At 40.8% G+C, this 21,015-nt stretch overlaps 1 protein-coding gene across 1 annotated transcript in view; it reads right to left on the bottom strand.

Annotated features, from left to right (window-relative positions):
• Positions 1-21,015, bottom strand: part of LOC139422065 (kin of IRRE-like protein 3) — a 274,299-nt gene that overhangs the window by 15,696 nt on the left and 237,588 nt on the right. Inside the window, exons 9-11 of the mRNA XM_071173211.1 lie at positions 16,152-16,278; positions 7,159-7,259; positions 1,826-2,024 (exon numbers count right to left, since the gene is read on the bottom strand). Of these exons, the coding sequence (XP_071029312.1) occupies positions 1,826-2,024; positions 7,159-7,259; positions 16,152-16,278 (427 nt within the window). The remainder of the gene's footprint in view (positions 1-1,825; positions 2,025-7,158; positions 7,260-16,151; positions 16,279-21,015) is intronic.

Raw genomic sequence — 21,015 nt, 5'->3', positions numbered from 1 at the left:
TAGAAGTCCTGATGAGACTGAGGCTGATATGGACACCGTACAGGGTGGTTCAGTCATACAATAAATACAATGAATAAAAATCAAGGGACACATTGTTTTGAACCACAGTAGTCTTACATCATGTCATATACACTGAGTGTACAAAACGTTAGAAACTGCTCTTCCATGTCAAATACCAATAGTTCCCAAATCGAGTTCTTGAGTACACCCAACAGCACACATTGTTGTTGTAGCCCCGGAAAAACATACCTGATGATTAATTTATTGATGGCCTGATGGTTAGTTGACAAGTTTAATCAGGTGCACTTGTTCAGGGCTACAATCAAAAGGTACTGGTGGGGTATATGAGGACCGGAGTTGGGAACCACTGACATAAACTGACCAGGTGAATCCAGGTGAAAGCTATGATCACTTATTGGTGTCACCTGTTAAATCCACGTCAATCAGTGTAGATGAAGGAGAGAGGTTAATAAAGAAGGATTTTTAAGCCTTAAGACAATTGAGACATGGATTGTGTATGTGTGCCGTTTAGAACGTGATTGGGCAAGACAAAAGATTGAAGTGCCTTTGAACAGGATATGGTAATAGGTGCCATGCGCATCGGTTTCAGTGTGTCAAGAACTGCAATGTTGCTTGGTTTTTCACTCTCAACAGTTTCCCTTGTGTATTAAGAATGGTCCACCACCCAAAGGACATCCAGCCAACTTGACACAACTGCGGGAAGCACTGGAGTCAACTTGGGCTAGCATCCCTTAGGAATGCTTTTCAATAGCTTGTAGTCCATGCCCCGACGCATTGAGGCTGTTCTGAGGACAAAAGGCAGTGCAACTCAATATTAGGAAGGTGTTCCTAATGCAAAGGCGAATGTTACTCGCGAATGGCAAACTTTGAAAACCTTTTACAGTACCATTTACAGCACTGACACTTGACACCCATTATGCACATTTACTTCAAATGGCTGAGAGGTTTACCACTTTATAACAAGTGATGTTCTAAATGTTGTGAATAAGTTCATAGGCTTCAGGGGTTGATTGGTTGAACGGAGTTGTCTTAAAGATGAGTGTATAAGCCTGTGGCTAGTCGAGGTCTAGTTAATTAATTCACTTTAAGAGCAAGGTTGTCTCCAGTAAGATCCTCCATTGAAATTAATTGTTACAGAATTGGAATTTCCATGATCCCTTTGAAAACAGATAGTTTAGTACTTTAGAAGGAAGAGACCTAATAAAAAGGGGGAAATAAATGAGAGAACATCATCTCATTTAGAATAAATATTTCAAATAAATTATATTTGAAGCTTTAACCAATTGAGGTGTCGTAAATTAGATTACAAATTGGATGCCGTTACAGATTTAAATTGTTGACATTTACCCAAGTAAAAGGCTTATCACGAAGTCATTGCCCTCATGCTTGAAGTGATCACGGCAATATCCTTACTCTCCTAGGCATAACTGTACTTCCACAAAACACACAAACTTTCTTCTTCTCTCTGTCTCTCGCTTTAATTTACCCACTTTCTCTCAGATCCCAAATCTCTGTCTCAAAACCATACTCTCTCAGCCACATACATGTACCAACACAGACCACACCGTTTGATACAAAAACACACGTGTCCACTGTGTCGTGTCTTTGGCTCATGACAACTGCGTAAACATTCTGAGAAAACACAGTGTGGTTACACTTTAGAACAACAGAGAGAAAGCTATAACATCGCAAACTTAGCAAACAAGGCATTTATGGTAAGTGCATGAAAGCTGGCATCTTTATACACATCTGCCATTGATTGAATGAGGAATTGATTGAAGTGGTACAAAGGGAGTTTGTGTACCTTGTTCCTTCAGTGTAATGATCTCTGTGTCGGACCCAAAGCTGTTCCAGGCAGTGCAGTTGTAGATGGTCTGGAAGTCAGCAGGGACGATGTTACTCATGGTGAGGGTGGAGATCACCCCCTCCTCGGTGCTCACCGTCTCCACGGTGTATCGGCCAGACGTCCCTGACTCCAAGACTGTCTCCTTCCACGACCAGGCCTTTGGCAGAAAAAACTGTGAGAATTATACGTTACAGATGGGGACACAAGCACACCGTAACACAGCCATATATGCACGCACCACACACACACAGGCATCGAGGCACGCACCCACAATCGCACATTCACAACACACCGGCACCTGACAGAAACCAACCAACAAAACCTATTAAAGATAAAAAAGTATAACGAGCCTTTGGGTTGGGTTTAATGACTGTCCACTTCTATCTGCAATACAAAGTCACGGGTTATGTCCTAATGGCACCCTATTCCCTACACTTAAAAAAATGCTGGGTTGTTTGGTTGACCCATTTACTGGTTTCCAGTCACTAAGTTGGGTTGTTAAAAAGAGCAAGGTTGGGTTGTTGATGCTGGTTTATTGATGTTCAGTTATTGAGATATGACCCAGTGAGTGGGTTGATTCTCCCACCAAATCCAGAAGATCAAAGATATTTTTTTAAACTTGTGAATTAGGACTGTTGCAACTGTAGCAAGTCTACCAGCGCAGCTGATGCTGAGTGGAATTACTTTTGGTCTGACAAATGGCTAAGGCGTTGTGGCTGATGTAAAACTGTGAGTAAGGTTACTAATTATCCATTCAGGTCAAATAGACCTAGCTATCATAATTATGTTAGCTAGCAACCCCATGCATGCTAGGTCGAGCATTAGCTAGATAGCTACTTAGCTAACGTTTTCTAACAGTTGTCTCTAGTTACCATAGCCACAAAGTCAAAATTGTCTATACTAAAAATGTTTTATTTAAGCCTAGGGTTAGGCATAAGGTTAGCAGTGTGGTTAAGGTTAGGGTTAAGGATAGCATTATATTTAAAATCAGAATTTAAGAAGATACAATTTAGAAATACAGTGCCTTCCAAAGTATTCACACCTCATACTTTCCCACATTTGGTTGTGTTGCAGTCTGAATTTAAAATTGATTAAATTGAGATTTTGTGTCACTGGCCTAAACACAATACCCAATACTGTCATCGTTTGTAATTTTACATTTTTATTCATGAAAAATGAAAAGCTGAAATGTCTTGAGTCAATAAGTATTCAACCCCTTTGTTATGACCAGCCTAAATAGTAAAGAGTAAACATGTGCTTAACAAGTCACCTACTAAGTTGCATGGACTCTGTGTTTATTGTTTAGCATGATTTTTGATTGACTACCTCATCTCTGTACCCCACACATGCAATTATCTGTGAGGTCCTTCAGTCAAGCAGTACATTTCAAACATAGATTCAACCACAAAGACCAGGGAGGTTTTCCAATGCCTCGCAAATGTGCAAAAAAATAATAATCACCTTTTAGATCTATCAAAAATAATTATCAGATCAAATTTGAGCTTAAAAAAAATATATATATAAAAATAAAGCATAGGTAGATAGGTAGCATAGATAGCATAGGTAGATCATCTGTGTATATGATCAAAATACTGGGTCTAGCTAGGAAAGCTTTTCTTCTGTAGGCCTATTGTGTGGTGTATCGTTTTACATCAAGTAGCTAGCTAGCTAGCCAACTTAGTGCCATGTGTGTCTCGATTATTGTTTAACATTTTAGAGTCATATTCTCCAATCCTCAGGTTGGAACCAATATGGCTGAATATTCTGCCAGGCGACAAAAATAACATGACATCCGAACCCTTTGTTCTGACTCTTGAGGACAATCACTTCTACTCCCTGGCATTCACCATCAGGAATGGGTAGGCTCTAGGTCAGAAGACATTGTTTCATTGTAGTTGTTTTACATAAAATCATGTTAAATATTGTTACATGGAATGTAGTGGTGCCTGAATGAGTGGGTATACTCAAATGTTGCCTAAATGTTTCCAAACGGCACGCCCTTCGAACCTATAAATGAAGCTGTCAACTGAATCAGAAATTCACAGGTTTCTGATGATTAAAAAAAAATGTATATCTCTTTTCATAGAAAAACAAGTAAATTGGATGTTCTAAGTTCATAACAATGCTTAAAACACATCAGGAGACCACTTTTGAGGAAAGGGAGAAATCTAAGAAGTATAGATTTTTTTAGGGTAGTTAACTTTTAATTAAAGTGTGCAGGCAAGCGCATTAACCTAGTCACATAATTGTTGTTGCATCCTTGGATGCATCTTTAGATCTCCCCTCTTTTTTAAATTTCTAACAGACATGTTCGTCTCTGTCCATGAAACTGCTTGCATGTGCATTTTAGAAAAGTGTTTTCACGCAAATTGCATTTTGAAACCTTCGCGCCTAGGCCTTCTGCCGTGTGCATATTGCTGCACCTAGAATGTGACTAAATAAAAGTTTATCAACATTTTTAACTAAACATTCTGATCTGTTCCATATGCCTTAATAATTGATACGGCATATACCCTCTACTACACCACTGCTGTTAGGGTTTGGGGGAGTAGAGGGTAAAGTGGTTACTCTTCTTCAGCCCCATTCCTCAGCTTTAACTGGTTGGGCTGCTGTGATTTTCAAATTATGGACTGTACTTTCAAAGCTTTTGTTTATTTGTGTGTTCTTTATTTATTGTTTATCTTTTGCATTGGATTCATTTTGTAGCTGAAATTAATAGCTGAATTTTTGGGGGGCCAATTTGTCTACAATTTGTCATGTTTGGCTTCTGTCACTTCAACAATTTCACAGACTGTGTAGTAATGTTTTAACATTGTTATTGTTTGTATTTTTAGAAAATTTGCAGATTCTGTAACAGAGAAGGTTTTAAAAAATTACGCAGCAAGAAACTAAGAAATGAACCACTGCTCCGGAAAGACAAATCGAAATAATGATAACCCAGCAATAAATTAAGAAATAATCGACTGCTAGGTCAAAAAGACATGAATAACAATAACCCAGCAAAATAGTACAAATAATTACCACTGTTGGGACAAAGAAAGTAAATCAAAATAACCCAGTACTGGGTATGTACTATAGTGATCCAGCACTGGGTTACAGAATTGGGTCATTATTGACCCAGCATTTTTTTAAGTCTATATATTTCTCTAGTTGTGACAATGGGCCCTGGTCTTAAAGTAGTGCACTGCATAGGGAATAGGTTGCCATTTGGGATGCAGACAGAATCATACCAATCACTCCTCTGATTTCTTAAATTGGGGCCATTAAACCTCTTCTGTTGTGACATGGTGACATAGAGCCACATGGCATAGAGAGCATATTTAGATTGAACTTTCACTCAGAACAGGAAACATATTAGTATAGGTCAGGGTTGGGATGAATTCCCCCATTTCCGCTGTGGAACGGCTTGGTATTCTGCTGTTATCTAAATGAGGATGACTGACTTCTAATTTTCAATTCACTTGCCTTCACTTCCCTTGATGTATTCCATTGCTAGCATACATATCTATGAGTTCTTTCTCTGTGGACCACTACGCCCTCTTGTTTACCTTAGGATAGGATATTCATTAGGATATTCTTGATTAGTCTACGCAAATTCCTCAGGGTTGTCCTCACATGACCTACTTTCCTATCTCCCTCATTCACTTGGTTTGCACTGCCTTAAAGGGATAGTTATCCCAAATTACAAAATGCCATATTAGTTTCCTTACTCTGTAAGCAGTCTACAAGGTAAGAGGACAATCCATGCTGTGGAATGCTAAGGAAGCCAATAAGTAAATGTGTCATTTGGACGATCCCTTTAAGAAGATACTGATGTCAAAATGCATTACACACCATATTTAAATGTCAAAGTTAAACTACTTTTTAACTTACATTGCCTTCAGAAAGTATTCACACCCCTTGACTTTTTTCACGTTTTGTTGTGGTACAGCCTGAATTTAAAATTGATGACATTTATATTTTGTGTCACTGATCTACAAACGATACCCCATTATGTCAAAGTGGAATTATGTTTTTAGAAATGTTTATAAATTAATACAAAATGAAAAGCTGAAATCTTTAGAGTGAAGAGGTATTCAACCCTTTTGTTATGGCAAGCCTAAATAAGTTCAGGAGTATAAATGTGCTTAACAGGTCACACAATAAGTTTAATGGACTCACTCTGTGTGTAATAATAATGTTTAAAAATATTTTTAAATGACTGCCCCATCTCTGTACTCCACACATTTCAAGCACAGATTCAATTACAAAGACCAGGGAGGTTTTCCAATGGTTCACAAAGATCTACCTATTGGTAGATGGGTAAAAAAAAAAAAAAAAAGATATTGAAAATCCCTTTAAGCATGGTGCAGTAATTAAATACAGTTTGGATGGTTTCGCCCAGGGATTTCACCATGAGTCCAATGGTGATTTTAAAACATTTACAGAGTTTAATGGTTGTGATAGGCGCTAACTGTGGATGGATCAAAAACATTGTAGTTACGCCACAATACTAACATACTGTAAATTACTTAGTGGAAAGAAGGAAGCCTGTACAGAATAAAAATATTCCAAAACATGCATCCTGTTTGCAATAAGGCACTAATGTAATAGTACAGAAAATGTGGCTAAGAAATAAATTATGTGCTGAATACAAAAGGTTGTGTTTGGTGCAAATCCAAGACAACACATCACTGAGTACCATTCTTCTTCGTATTTTCAAGCATGATGGTGGCTGCATCATGGTTCAGTTTGCTTTCCAACAGATACTGGGAGACAAATTCCCCTTCAGCAGGACAATTACCTAAAACTCAAGTCCAAATATACACTGGAGTTGCTTTCAAGATGACATTGAATGTTCCTGATTGGCCTAATTTACAGTTTAACTTAAATTGGCTTGAAAATCTACGGCAAGACTTGAAAATTGTGTGTAGCAATGATCAACAACCAACTTGACAGAGCTTGAAGATTTTTTTAAACAATAATGGGCAAATGTTTTATAATCCAGGTGTGCAATGCTCTTACCCAGATAGACTCACAGCTGTAATTTCTGCCAATGGTGAATCTAAGGTATTGACTCAGGTTGAATACTTATCTAATCAAGATACTGTATACTAGTGTTTAATTTTCCAGTAATTCCATTAAAAAAGACAAATCCATTTTAATCCCACTCTGTGACACAACAAAATATGTAGAAATTCAAGGAGTGTGAATACTTTCTGAAGGCACTGTATTTCGCAAGAGTATATAACTTCAGGAAATCAGTCTCTAAAATGAATGTTTTTAGAAAGAAGGAGGGATGAGTGACTCACAATGCGGTCGGGAGGAGGAGTGCTGCGGATGAAACACTTGATCTGCCCCTTCTCCCCATAGAGGGCTTGCTGGGTCTGGGTGCTGGAGATAGTGGGAGGACCTACAGCAAAGCCAAGGGAAAACCAGTCAATCACTCCAATAAAACACTGACATATATCACTGGCCTATCAGAAGGCACACTTTAACGGCGCCGCGGCGGGGGACGGCGAAGGGCATAGGCATTATAATAGATTTGAGTTTACAGTAAAATGGAGATGAGCAATTATTCATGATGATACTAATTTGTTTTTTTAGGGTGAGATTCCCGGCATGATGAAAAACTGTTTTTTTTTTATTGCTAAAAGGCAAAGAAAGAGACTAAGAAATGTAGAAGGGTTGGAGGGAAGGGGGTGGACAGCAGAGGACAGAGGAAGGGTTAGATTAAGGGCTAGAGAAAATTAAGTCATATTCCAGTTTGCTGTCCTGTGCGTTAGTTCTATTTCTTCTCCTGCGCCTGTGAAAGGAAACCTTTGAAATGTGTGACCTTTGACTAACACATGGTGACGATGATAGACTCCCAACTCCCAACTCTCAACTCAAGGAGCTCTTGCTAATTCCAGAACTGCTGACTATGAGAATAACAACAACAAAAAATAATTCTGTTCAACTACAGCAGCATTTCACTCAACAAAACCAAGGGGCCTGAATTCTGTGTCACTGTTTACAGAAGCAAAACAGGCATCAATAGAAGTAAAATAAAGGGAGGAGGAAATAATACCTGCCTTCTTTTGAAGTAACAATTATTTTTTTTCAGGTAATTATTGTAGTTTGTAATGCTTTTTAGCAGAAGTAGTATCATCATAATATAAATGACAGCCTCGTCCACATACTGTTTTATTTGTCCACCACAGCTACCAATTACAGTTACCATTGCATTCCTAAAATGGCTGCTATTCTTGCAACTGCATTCCTGCAGAATGTTGTACACTCTAAAACAACAGAACTGTCTATTTTCCCCCCGTCTAAACCTTGTGCAACATGTAAATGTTCCAGCCCAAATCCTCTGACCTCATTATCACTGGCGATGTCCCTGCCTCTGACTTGGGTGTCATTGAGCTACGCTTCTCTGACCACAAGGTTGTGACACTGCCTCTGACCGCTCCAACTCCTCTCCACTGCCCAAAGAGGACCTTTAAATTCCGCAACCTGAAGAAACTTAACCCATCCCTCTTTCAGGAACACATCTGACTACAGTGAACTGGTCCTCGATGACATGGTCAATCCGTATAACAGCACTCTGAGTAATACGCTGAACATCCTTGCCCCAGAGGTCATCTCCTTGGTTCACTGCGCAGAATGAAGACTCATCGCCCCCAGCGACTTTGGAGAAAGGAGGGCCTCACTGTCCACCGATTGGCCTATAAAGACTACCAGGTTCTGCTTAAAAGCAGCACGATCAGCTTTCTACTCTGCCATGATTGACAATAACAAAGGTAACCCCAGAACCCTGTTCTCTATCATCAACTGCCTTTTCAACCTTGCAAACACATGCTCTATTGCAGCCTCATTTGAGCAGTGCAAGAGCTACTCAGATTTTGTCAAGACAAAGATTGACACCATCAGGACAAACATCAAAGCCTCTAAGATGGCCTGCACCCCACCTCCTGAAACCCCAACTCAGACTGCCCCTCCCTTCAGCAACTTTACAGAAGTCACATCTGCTGTTGGGGAGTCAATCATCTCTAAAATAAAGGCCCCCACTTGCTCCCTTGACCCTATACCTACATCCCTACTCAGAACCTGCTAATCTAGCCTGCTTATGTTTGGCACCAAACTGATCAACAATTCCCTGCTGATGGGAGAGGTACCATAGATTTTCAAAACAGCTCCAGTCACCCCCTTACTGAATAAACCCAACCTTGACCAGGGCATCCTATCCAGGTCCATCTCCAACCTCCCCTTCCTATCAAAAGCACTTGAGAAAGTGGTTGCAAGCCAGCTTCAATCACATCTATCATCTAACCAATTGTACAAGGTTTTCCAGTCTGGCTTCTGGCCCTTGCACAGCACCCGAAACAGCTCTGGTTAAAGTTACCAATGACCTACTGATTGATGGCTGTTGATTCTGGATCTCCTAGCATCCTCCTCCTCTTAGATCTCAGTGCTGCTTTTTACACCATAGACCACAGTGTCCTCCTGTGGTATCTCAGAGAGCACACTGCTGTCTCTGGAATAGCTCTGAACTGGTTCTCCCCTACCTCTCCATTAGGAAGCAATACATTACTATTGTAGAGTCCAGATCAAAGGAGTCTGCTGTCACATGTGGTGTCCCAAAGAGGTCAGCGCTGGGGCCTAGCCTGTTTTTAATTTACATACTCCCTCTCGGACAAATCCTCAGAGATTATGACATCAACTTCCACTGCTATGCTGACGATACCCAGGTCTACATTAACACCAAACTAGAAACAATCTTTGCCGTAGCAAAACTCAGCAGCTGCCTAGAGGACATCAGGGCATCAAGACTGAGGCTGTGCTTATTGGGACACCCAAATTGGTCACTAGTGCTGGAAACATCTGCCCTACAATCAACGGCCAGGCCATCCCCCTGTCCTCTGTCATCTTAAACGTAGGTGTCAAGTTTGATCCTGTCCTTTGAAGTCCTTTGATGCCCACAAAAAAACAATATGTGAAACATAATTTTTCCACTTTAAAACTTTGCCCGGTTCATAGCATCACTCTCCCCTCTAGATGCAGAGAAACTCATCCATGCCTTCATCTTCTCTAGGATGACAAGAAGTCAGATCATATCACTAAAGCATTGACTTCAAAATTCTCATGCTTGTATTTAAAGACTTGAATGGATTGAGCCCCACCCACATCAGCAACCCTATCTCAATCACGAGCTATCTCGCACTCGCACTCTCCTCTCCAGCTACTTACTCCCTACTGCTTCAAGTCCGCAAGACATGTCTCCGAAGTATGCGGGACACAGCCTTCTGCTCCCTTGTCCCTTGCCTATGGAATGCTTTCCCTGACCATCTGAGAGAGGATCCAACACTCAGAACTTTTAAAACGGGCCTTAAAACCTTCTTCCACAAACTATCTTTTTCATAGTCCTAGCCCCAATCTAAAATGTATTTAACACTATTGCTACACTATTGCTATTTTATCTGCCTTGATTTAAATGTATGTTGTTTTTATGTATACCTTTTATTTAGCTTTGAGATAGCTCTGTAATGAAAAGCGCTATACAAATTAAATGTACTATTATTATTATTAGTAGTAGTAGTAGTAGTAGTAAAAAATATGGAGAGGAACAAAAAACAGTTTTTTCTGAGGGAGAGTGACTTTCCAGTGCAAAATGGGCTTCTCTATACAGCCAAATGTATTCACACAGGGAGTGGGGAGTCAGAGAGATCTGATAAGGGATGGAGAAGTGCAAATGAGTGCTATTATTAGATGACTTTATCTCCCAGCTTCAGCCTTGGAGCAGCTCCCCTGATCTACCGGAGGAGGTAGACAGGGTGGGTGTATTTAATGGAGAAGGGGAGGGGATGGGAGGAGGAGAAAAAAATTATCGCACTTGTCATTTCATACTAGCACCGGCATGTTCTTAATTGAGGAAAAATGTACTTACTATGACTGTAATATGTGGTTCTCTCACCCAGCTATCTTAAGATGAAACTGTAAATCACTTTGGATAAGTGTGTCTGCTAAATGACTCAAATGTAAATGCAAAAATGAAAGAAGAGAAGAGGAGAGAGGGTGTTACTTGTTTGTGATTGAATTTGAAGATTCACCAGCCTGGAATCTAAACTGATATGCTCTGTTTCACCATTGTTTTACTTTACAAGATCAGTCTTAACCATAACCTGTCCAATCAGCCTCCTTTCATAAATGATGGTGATGGGTGGGTTTAGCGTGAAAACCCTTTGGCCAAATGCTACACCTTTCCAGTTCGTCAAATAATGGACTTCCTGACACAAGCTTCAAGGAGAGAATAAGCCTCCTTCATAAGGAAGGAGAAATTCATACATGCCAAACCTCTCTCTCTTATTGCTTTGCTACAGCAGAACTGTATTACATCAAAACAGTTTGTCTACATGCCTCCAGAACTCTTTCTCATTGACTGGTTAAACCTGCAATGAGAGCAGACAATAAGAGGGCCTCCTTGGCAAGGGAGAGGGAGAAAAAATTACAATTTAAGTTTTTTTTGCAGCATTAAAGGTCCCAATTGCCTTACCTTCTCACGCCATTTGCACACACTGTATATAGACTTTTTTCTAATGTGTTACCGACTGTACATTTGTTTATTTCATGTGTAACTCTGTTGTTGTTTGTGTCACACTGCTTTGCTTATCTTGGCCAGGTCGCAGGTCTCAATTGGCCTACCTGGTTTTAAATAAAGGTGAAATAAAAAATGTATTAAAAAAAGGTCCTCAAGAACACAGCGGCATCCATCATTCTTAAATGGAAGAAGTTTGGAACCACCAAGACTCTTCCTAGAGCTGGCACCCGGCCAAACTGAGCAATCGGGGGGAAGGGTCTTGGTCAGGGAGGTGACAAAGCACCCGATGGTCTCTCTGACAGAGCTCTAGAGTTCCTCTGTGGAGATGGGAAAACCTTCCAGAAGGACAACCATCTCTGAGGCACTCCACCGATAAGGGCTTCATGGTAGAGGGGCCAGACGGAAGCCACTCCTCAGTAAAAGAATGCTGAGCTCTAGTACAGATAGGATAGGGTAGTGTGCAGTGCGATGGCGATTGCATTGTCTGTGGATCTATTGGAGCTGTAAGCAAATTGTAGTGGGTCTAGGGTGTCAGGTAAGATAGAGGTGATATGATCCTTAACTAGCCTCTCAAAGCACTTCATGATGACAGAAGTGAATGCTACGGGGTGATAGTCACTTAGTTCAGTTACCTTTGCTTTCTTGGGTACAGGAACAATGGTGGACATCTTGAAGCAAGTTGGGACAGCACACTGGGATAAGGAGAGATTGAATATGTCCATAAACACTCCAGTCAGCTGGTCTGCACATGCTCTGAGGAAGCGGCTAGGGATGCCGTCTGGTCCGGAAACTTTGCGAGGGTTATCACGCTAAAATGTCTTACATCGACCACGGAGAAGGAGATTCCACAGTCGCGGTGGATAGGTGGTAGCATTCGCTCAAAACTGAAAGCGCGAGCCACCGCATTTAACTATGGTAAGGTGACTGGGAACATGGCCAAATACAGGCAGTGTAGTTATTCCCTCCATAAGGCAACCAAACAGGCAAAACGTCAGTACAGAAACAAAGAGGAGTCGCAATTCAACGGCTCAGACACGAGACGTATGTGGCAGGGTCTACAGACAATCACGGACTACAGGGGGGAAACCAGCCACATCGCGGAAACCGACGTCTCGCTTCCGGACAAGCTAAACACCTTCTTCGCCCACTTTGAGGATAATACAGTGCCACTGACGCGGCTTTGGAATCTCCTTCTCCGTGGTTGACGTAAGACATTGAAGCGTGATAACCCTCGCAAAGTTGTCTGCCTAGACGGCAACCCTAGCCACGTCCACAGAACATGCGCAGGCAAGCTGGCTGCTGTGTTTACGGACATATTCAATCAATCCCTATCCCAGTCTGCTGATCCCACATGCTTCAAGAGGGCCACCAATGTTCCTGTTCCCAAGAAAGCTAAGGAAACTGAGCTAAACGACTATCGCTCCATAGCACTCACTTCTGTAATAATTAAGTGCTTTGAGAGACTAGCCAAGGATCATATCACCTCCACCCTACCTGACACCCTAGACCCACTCCAATTGTTTTACCGCCCCAATAGGTCCACAGACGACGCAATCGCAATCACACTGCCCTAACCCATCTGGATAAGAGGAATACCTATGTAAGAATATTGTTCATTGATTACAGCTCAGCATTTAATAACAAACTTGTAAGCTATCTGTAAATACGAATAAAATTGTTAAATTCTGAGCCTTGTTTGTTAAGCCACAGAAAAAGTGAGCAACATTCGCACTAGCTATGATTGGCTGAGATAATGAGTGGGTTGGACATGCCAAGGGAGGACTACGAATTGGTCTGCCAATGAAGCTCATCAGTCTGTGTTGGTAATCCTGTCAAACGCTGCATTTTTAAAAGGCTATTGTGTAGTGGCGCTGCATAAGTGTGGCTTTCCACTTTCTGGAGGATCAAGCTTAGAAATCAGTGGAATTAGAGTATGATAGCCAAAGCGATGGAGGAAACACCTGTCTCCGGATTACATCTTCAAACTAAGGGCAACCGTGGCATGGCATTCCTGACAGGGAGACGTGTCCATGCACAATGATGTATACAGGTAAGATAGTCTAGCGTCAGCTAGCTACATTTTTAGATATTACAAGTTTTCTAATTTTGACTGAAAGTGGTTTAATTTCAAGCTAAATGTATTGTTAGCTAGCTAGCTAAGGTTAGCTGGCTGGCTCCCTAACTGATGTTATAATTCGTTTCCCAGAGCCGTTTGCTGTTCTAGTTAGATAACATTGAACATGGTTGGTTAGCTCCCAGCAATGTGGCATTGTTGGCACTGTTAATTGTTGTTTAACTAGCTAACGTTGGCTGGATGGCTCGTTAGCTAACATTACGTGACGCGTGTACAAAACCCGTTGAATATGGTCAGTGTCAGTAAACGTATGCAAGAAAGCATAATGAAATTATAGACAGCAGAGCTGGTTTGGCTGTTTTCGTGCTATCCAGAGGTTAAAAAATCATCGTTCAGAGCGTCAAGTGTGTGATTCGAGAGTGAAACAAGATGGGTGGGTTTAAGGTGAGGGTGTGAACGATGCTGAATGGGTGTAGACGAAGAAGTGCTCTTCACTAGATAGCAAAACATTGAAAGGCGATTTTCTCAAAAGTGAGTTTACAAGTTGATCACATTTCAATGCAGAATTACTTTTCCATTGTTCCTCAAATGCAGCGCATGATATATAATTTTGCAGCTCTGTGTCTCTACATTTATCTAATGTAAAAAACACAATTTCAAATTTTGCTGCATAAGATCGATTCCAGGTGGTGAGTCACATGTCAGCGCTGCTTCTAGCTCCTAAGCGACTTTGCAGTATTTCTTTTTTTTGTGTATTATTTCTTACATTATTATCCCCAGATTTTTTGTGTGTTTTTACATACAGCTGGTAGGAACTTTTGGATATCAGAGCGATGGTAACTCACCAGCATTTACGACCAGGAATATGACTTTCCCGAATTGGATCCTTTCTTCGTACCTCCGAGGGCAATTTTGCTTATTCCAGAGGCTGCTCCAAAACACCTCTTGCAGAGAAGAGGTATTTGGAGTGGACTTCTAGTCCGACTCAGGAGGCGTGCACACCATCCACTGCTTCCGAATATATTACTCGCTAATGTTCAGTCTCTGGATAATGAAGTAGAGGAGCTTAGGGCGAGGCTCTCCTTCCAGAGAGATATCAGGGATTGTAACATACTTTGTTTCTCCCTCCGGGAAGAAGAAAGGCGCGGGTGTATGTTTTATGATTCCCTACTCATGGTGTGATTGTGATAACATACAGAAACTCAAGTCCTTTTGTTCACCCAACCTGGAATACCTCACAATCAAATGCCAACCGTATTACCTCCTGAGAGAATTCTCTCCGGTTATAGTCACAGCCGTGTATATTCCCTCTCAAGCAGATACCACGACGTCCCTCAGAGAACTAAACTGGACTTTATGCAAACTGCAAATCACATATTCTGAGGCCGCATTTATTGTAGCCGGGGATTTTAAGATCAAATGTTTCATATGAGGCGACAGTACAGAACATCACCTTTTATTTTAGGGTATTTTCATACATATCTGTTTTACTGTTTAAAAATGAATGCACTTTATTTATGTAGTTCCCCCATTTGAAGAAGTATTTGGACAAATTCACCTATAGTTTATTAAAGTGTAAAGTAATCAAAGGTTTAGTATTTAGCGCCATATTCCTAGCATGCAATGACCACATCAAGCTTATCGCTCTACAAACTTGTTGGATGCATTTGCAGTTTGTTTTGGTTGTGTTTCAGATTTAATTTGCCCAATATGAACTGAATGATGTATTGTGTAATTTTGGAGTCACTTTTATTGTATATAAAATATGTTTCTGAACACTTTTAGATGAATGTGATTGCTACCATGTTTATCGATAATAATGAATTAATTGTGTATACTGATGAGTGAAAAAGTTACAGAGGAACAAAGATCATACCACCCAAATAATGTAATCTCCCCTGTGTAATGGTGACATGATATTTTGGTGACATGATCTTTGTGCATCTGTAATTCTCTCACTCATCATTATTCATGATTCATTCATGATTATCCGTAATCATTGAGGCATCCACAGTTATGTAGAAGTGTTCAGAAACATATTCTATTCTTATTTACAATAAAAGTGACTCCAAATTGACACAATACATTATTTAACATTCATTTTTATTGGACACAACATAATCCGAAACACAACCAAAACTACAAATTCATCCAACAAGTTTGTAGAGTCAGAAGCTTGATATAGTCATTGTGTGTGAGGAATATGGGACCAAATACTACAGTTTTGAATAAACGCAATACACTATAAGTGAATTTGACCATACTTGACACCTTCACATGGGGGGACTAGATAGATAAATTGCATTAATTTCTAAACAGTAAAAGAGATACAGTGGGGCAAAAAAGTATTTAGTCAGCCACCAATTGTGCAAGTTCTCCCTCTTAAAAAGATGAGAGAGGCCTGTAATTTTCATCATAGGTACACTTCAACTATGACAGACAAAATGAGAAAAAAATGTTGGTCCCAATTATTATTTTAACCTAAATCCAATAACATGGTGAATTTTTTTTGTTGATTTCATGTTGAATTCATGTTAGGGGACAACTCAACCGAATGTAAATTAAAATTAGACATTGAACTGACTTCTTTGCCCAGTGGGATCCAGCTTGGAAATTAATTTGTCATTAAACCTGATGTGAAGTGCACTTACCATTCACAGTGAGGGATACTTCCTTTTCTCCAGCTCCAACTCGGGGGACCACCGCCCGGCATACGTACTTCCCAGCATCATCCTGCCTCACCGCCTTGAGCGTCAGGATGTTGTCATTGCTAAGCACCTGTGGACGGTCACGAAAGGTCAGGTTGGGTTAAAGGTCAAAGGTCAGGCAGGTGATAAAACGCTTGTCTCTGAACCCAAGACTGCAGCCGAGTCCCATCCAATCCTCATATAAGCCCATCACAATTAACTCTCACCAAAAGGAGAGTGTTGGCAGCACCTTAATGTCTGCAACGCAACTTGAGCCACTGCTTTAATAAACAGCATAAAAGTGTATGATAACTCAATAATATCAACATAAACTGCATGGGTGGAATTGCCTATACGACAGACTGAAAGCAGTGGACCATCTAAAATATATTATTTTCTACCAATACCATTATGAATGTCACATCAAATCAAAGTTTATTTGTCACCTTCTAAGCTATAGAATACAATTGAATAGAATACCGGTAAAAATTGAATATAATTAATGTTAGAATAAAACAGTAGAGGATAGGACAGGATATAATAGAATTGAATAGAATGCAAAAATTTAAAAGAATAGAAACAGAACAGAAAAACATACGGGGCCTTAGGAACGTATTCAGACCCTTTGACTTTTTCCACATTTTGTTACGTTACAGCCTTATTCAAAAATTTATTAAAAAGTTATTTTCCTCATCAATCTACACACAACACTCCATAATGACAAAGCAAAAACTGTTTTTTAGACATTTTTGCAAATGTAAAAAACTTAAATATCACATTTACATAATTATTTAGACCCTTTGCAATGAGAATTACAATTGATCTCAGGTGCATCCTGTTTCCATTGGTCATCCTTGATATGTTTCTACAACTTGATTGGAGTCCACCTTTGATAAATTCAATTGATTGGACATGATTTGGAAATCATGATAGTGTCGAGGCACAGATCTGGGGAAGGGTACCAAAACATTTCTGCAGCATTAACAGTCCCCAAGAACACAGTGCCGTGCATCATTCTTAAATGGAAGAAGTTTGGAACCACCAAGACTCTTCCTAGAGCTGAGCAATCGGGGGAGAAGGGCCCTGGTCAGGGAGGTGACTAAGAACCCGATGGTCTCTCTGACAGAGCTCCAGAGTTCCTCTCTTGAGATGGGAGAACCTTCCAGAAGGGCAACCATCTCTGCAGCACTCCACCAATTATGCCTTTATGGTAGAGTGGCCAGACGGAAACTACTCCACTGTAAAAGGCACATGACAGCCAGCTTGGAGTTTGCCAAAATGCACCTAAAGACTTTCAGACTATGAGAAACAAGATTCTCTGGTCCGATGAAACTAAGCTTGGACTCTTTGGACCAAATGCCAAACGTCACGTCTGGAGGCAACCTGGCACCATCCCTACGGTGAAGCATGGTGGTGGCAGCATCATGCTATAGGGATGTTTTTCAGCGGAAGGGACCGGGAGACTAGTCAGGATTGAGGCAAAGATGAATGGAGCAAAGTACAGAGAGATCCTTGATGAAAACTTGCTCCAGAGCTCTCAGGACCTCAGACTGGGGCGAAGGTTCAGTTTCCAACAGGACAATTACCCTAAGCACACAGACAAGGCAGGAGTGTCTTCGGAACAAGTCTCTGAATGTCCTTGAGTGGCCAAGCCAGAGCCCAGACTTGAACCCGATTGAATATATCTGGAGAGACCTAAAAAAGCTATGCAGTAATGCTATCCATCCAACCTGTCAGAGCTTGAGATCTGCAAATACAGGATCTGAATACTTATGTAAATATGATAGTAAACATGTTACATTTCTGGGGGGGGGGGGATTTGTCATTATGGGGTATTGTGTGTAGATTGACAAGTTAAAAAAAACAATTCAATCAATTTTAGAATAAGGCTGTAACCTAACAAAATTTGGAAAAAGTCAAATGTTATGAATACTTTCCGAAGGCACTGTAGAATAGAATATAATACTTTATTGCCCTTAATCCTCATGCTACCAACATACATGGATTTCAAACTAGGGTCATTTTGACCCCAAGAGGAAACTATTGGGAAAAAGAAACAATCATAGTAAAATATAAACTTAATTCTAATCAAAACATACACTAAGTTTACAAAACCTTTGGAACACCTTCCTAATATTGAGTTGCATCCTCTTTTGCTCTCAGAAAAGCCTACATTTGTCAACTCTACAAGGTGTCAAAAGTGTTCCACGGGGATGCTGACCCATGCTGACTACAATGCTTCCCACAGTTGTGTCAAGTTGGCTGGATGTCCTTTGGGGGATGGACCTTTCTTGATACACACAGGAAACTGTTGAGTGTGAAAAACCCAGCAGTATTGCAGTTCTTGATACACTCAAACCGTACACCATACCTCATTCAATATTTTGTCTTGCCCATTCACCCTTTGAATGGCACAGATACAAAATCCATGTCTCAATTGTTTCAAGGCTTAAACATGGTTCTTTAACCTGTCTCCTCCCCTTCATCTATACTGATTGAATTGGATTTAACAGCTGACATCAATAAGGGATCATAGCCTTTCCTAATGTTTTGTACACTCAGTGTAATTAGACATGTACATTATATTATCATATTTTTTTTTTTTTTACCAAAACAGACCATTATTTTAGTAAAAGTACAATTAATTAGCATATTCTGTCAAACGAAAATATAAATGTCCCCTTAAATAATGTGCAGCTTTATCCCAAAGTACAATTCACACTAATAATAAAAAGCAGATTTACCTTAATTTGGTTGTAGTATTATTTAGTTTTTCGAATTTTGAAATAAATATGAATTTAAAAATGGGCAGTACACCAACATTTGAAATATACTTAATTTTACTGACAAAAAGTAATTAACCAATTGATCCTGAGATAATTACAAAAAATATGGCTTAATTTTCTTTATTTACTTTACTTCTTTATTTACCCCACTGCCAGCATCGCTGCTAGTGACACAATGGGAGTGGTAGGATCTATGGCAGGATGCTCCAAAAAGCATGCCCAAATCCTCAAAGTGACTTCAAACCAAATGTTACCGCAAACAAAGACACATAAGTCGCACATATAGAATATTGGAGGGCATTATAGGAATTCTGGTATTTATATACCATCTGCAGTAAAACTATTTTTCGGGGGAATACACACCACTACAGTATGTGTACATTCAGAGGGTAGCTGGTTTCTGTCTTACAGTTCTACCAAGTATTCATACCACTGACAGACTTTCATGAGCTGTTTTGACTGCAACTAAGCATATATCTAAGGTATTTTATATATTGTACATAGTCATAGTTATAGCCAGTTATAACCATAGACGAGTACACCAGGTGCTCCATCTCTGCAGGTGATCGATCTGTCTATCAGGTCAAGATCACTGCAACAGGTGATTACCAAATCAAATCACATTTTATTTGTCACTTACACATGGTTAGCAGATGTTAATGCGAGTGTGGCGAAATGCTTGTGCTTCTAGTTCCGACAATGCAGTAGTAACCAACGAATAATCTAACCTAACAATGCCACAACTGCTACCTTATACACAGAAGTGTAAAGGGATAAAGAATATGTACATAAAGATATATGAATGAGAGAAGGTACAGAACGGCATAGGCAAGATGCAGTAGATGGTATCGAGTACAGTATATACATATGAGATGAGTAATGTAGGGTATGTAAACATTATATTAAGTGGCATTGTTTAAAGTGGCTAGTGATACATTTTTTACATCAATTTCCATTATTAAAGTGGCTGGAGTTGAGTCAGTATGTTGGCAGCAGCCACTCAATGTTAGTGGTGGCTGTTTAACAGTCTGATGGCCTTGAGATAGAAGCTGTTTTTCAGTCTCTCAGTCCTTGCTTTGATGCACCTGTACTGACCGCGCCTTCTGGATGATAGAGGGGTGAACAGGCAGTGGCTCGGGTGGTTGTTGTCCTTGATGATCTTTATGGCCTTCTTGTGACATTGGGTGGTATTGTGTCCTGGAGGGCAGGTAGTTTGCCCCCAGTGATGCGTTGTACAGACCTCACTACCCTCTGGAGAGCCATACGGTTGTGAGTGGAGCAGTTGCCGTACCAGGCGGTGATACAGCCCGACAGGATGCTCTCGATTGTGCAAAAGTTTGTGAGTGCTTTTGGTGACAAGCCAAATTTCTTCGTCCTCCTGAGGTTGAAGAGGCACTGCTGCGCCTTCTTCACAACGCTGTCTGTGTGGGTGGACCAATTCAGTTTGTCCGTGATGTGTACGCCGAGGAACTTACAATTTACTACCCTCTCCACTACTGTCCCGTCAATGTGGATAGGGGGGGTGCACCCTCTGCTGTTTGATGAAGTCCACGATCATCTTCTTTGTTTTGTTGACGTTGAGTGTGAGGTTATTTTCCTGACACCACACTCCGAGGGCCCTCACCTCCTCCCTGTAGGCCGTCTCGTCGTTTTTGGTAATCAAGCCTACCACTGTTGTGTTGTCCGCAAACTTGATGATTGAGTTGGAGGCGTGCATGGCCACACAGTCGTGGGTGAACAGGGAGGACAGGAGAGGGCTCGGAACGCACCCTTGTGGAGCCCCAGTGTTGAGGATCAGCGGGGTGGAGATGTTGTTACCTACTCTCACCACCTGGGGGCGGCCCGTCAGGAAGTCCAGTACCCAGTTGCACAGGGCGGGGTCGAGACCCAGGGTCTCGAGCTTGATGACGAGTTTGGAGGGTACTCTGATGTTAAATGCTGAGCTGTAGTCGATGAACAGCATTCTCAGGTAGGTATTCCCCTTGTCCAGATGGGTTAGGGCAGTGTGCAGTGTGGTTGCGATTGCGTTGTCTGTGGACCTA

The sequence above is a fragment of the Oncorhynchus clarkii genome, chromosome 12, assembly GCF_045791955.1.
Source record: "Oncorhynchus clarkii lewisi isolate Uvic-CL-2024 chromosome 12, UVic_Ocla_1.0, whole genome shotgun sequence".
Classification (NCBI taxonomy): Eukaryota; Metazoa; Chordata; class Actinopteri; order Salmoniformes; family Salmonidae; genus Oncorhynchus; species Oncorhynchus clarkii.
This window is presented reverse-complemented; position numbering and strand designations above follow the sequence as displayed.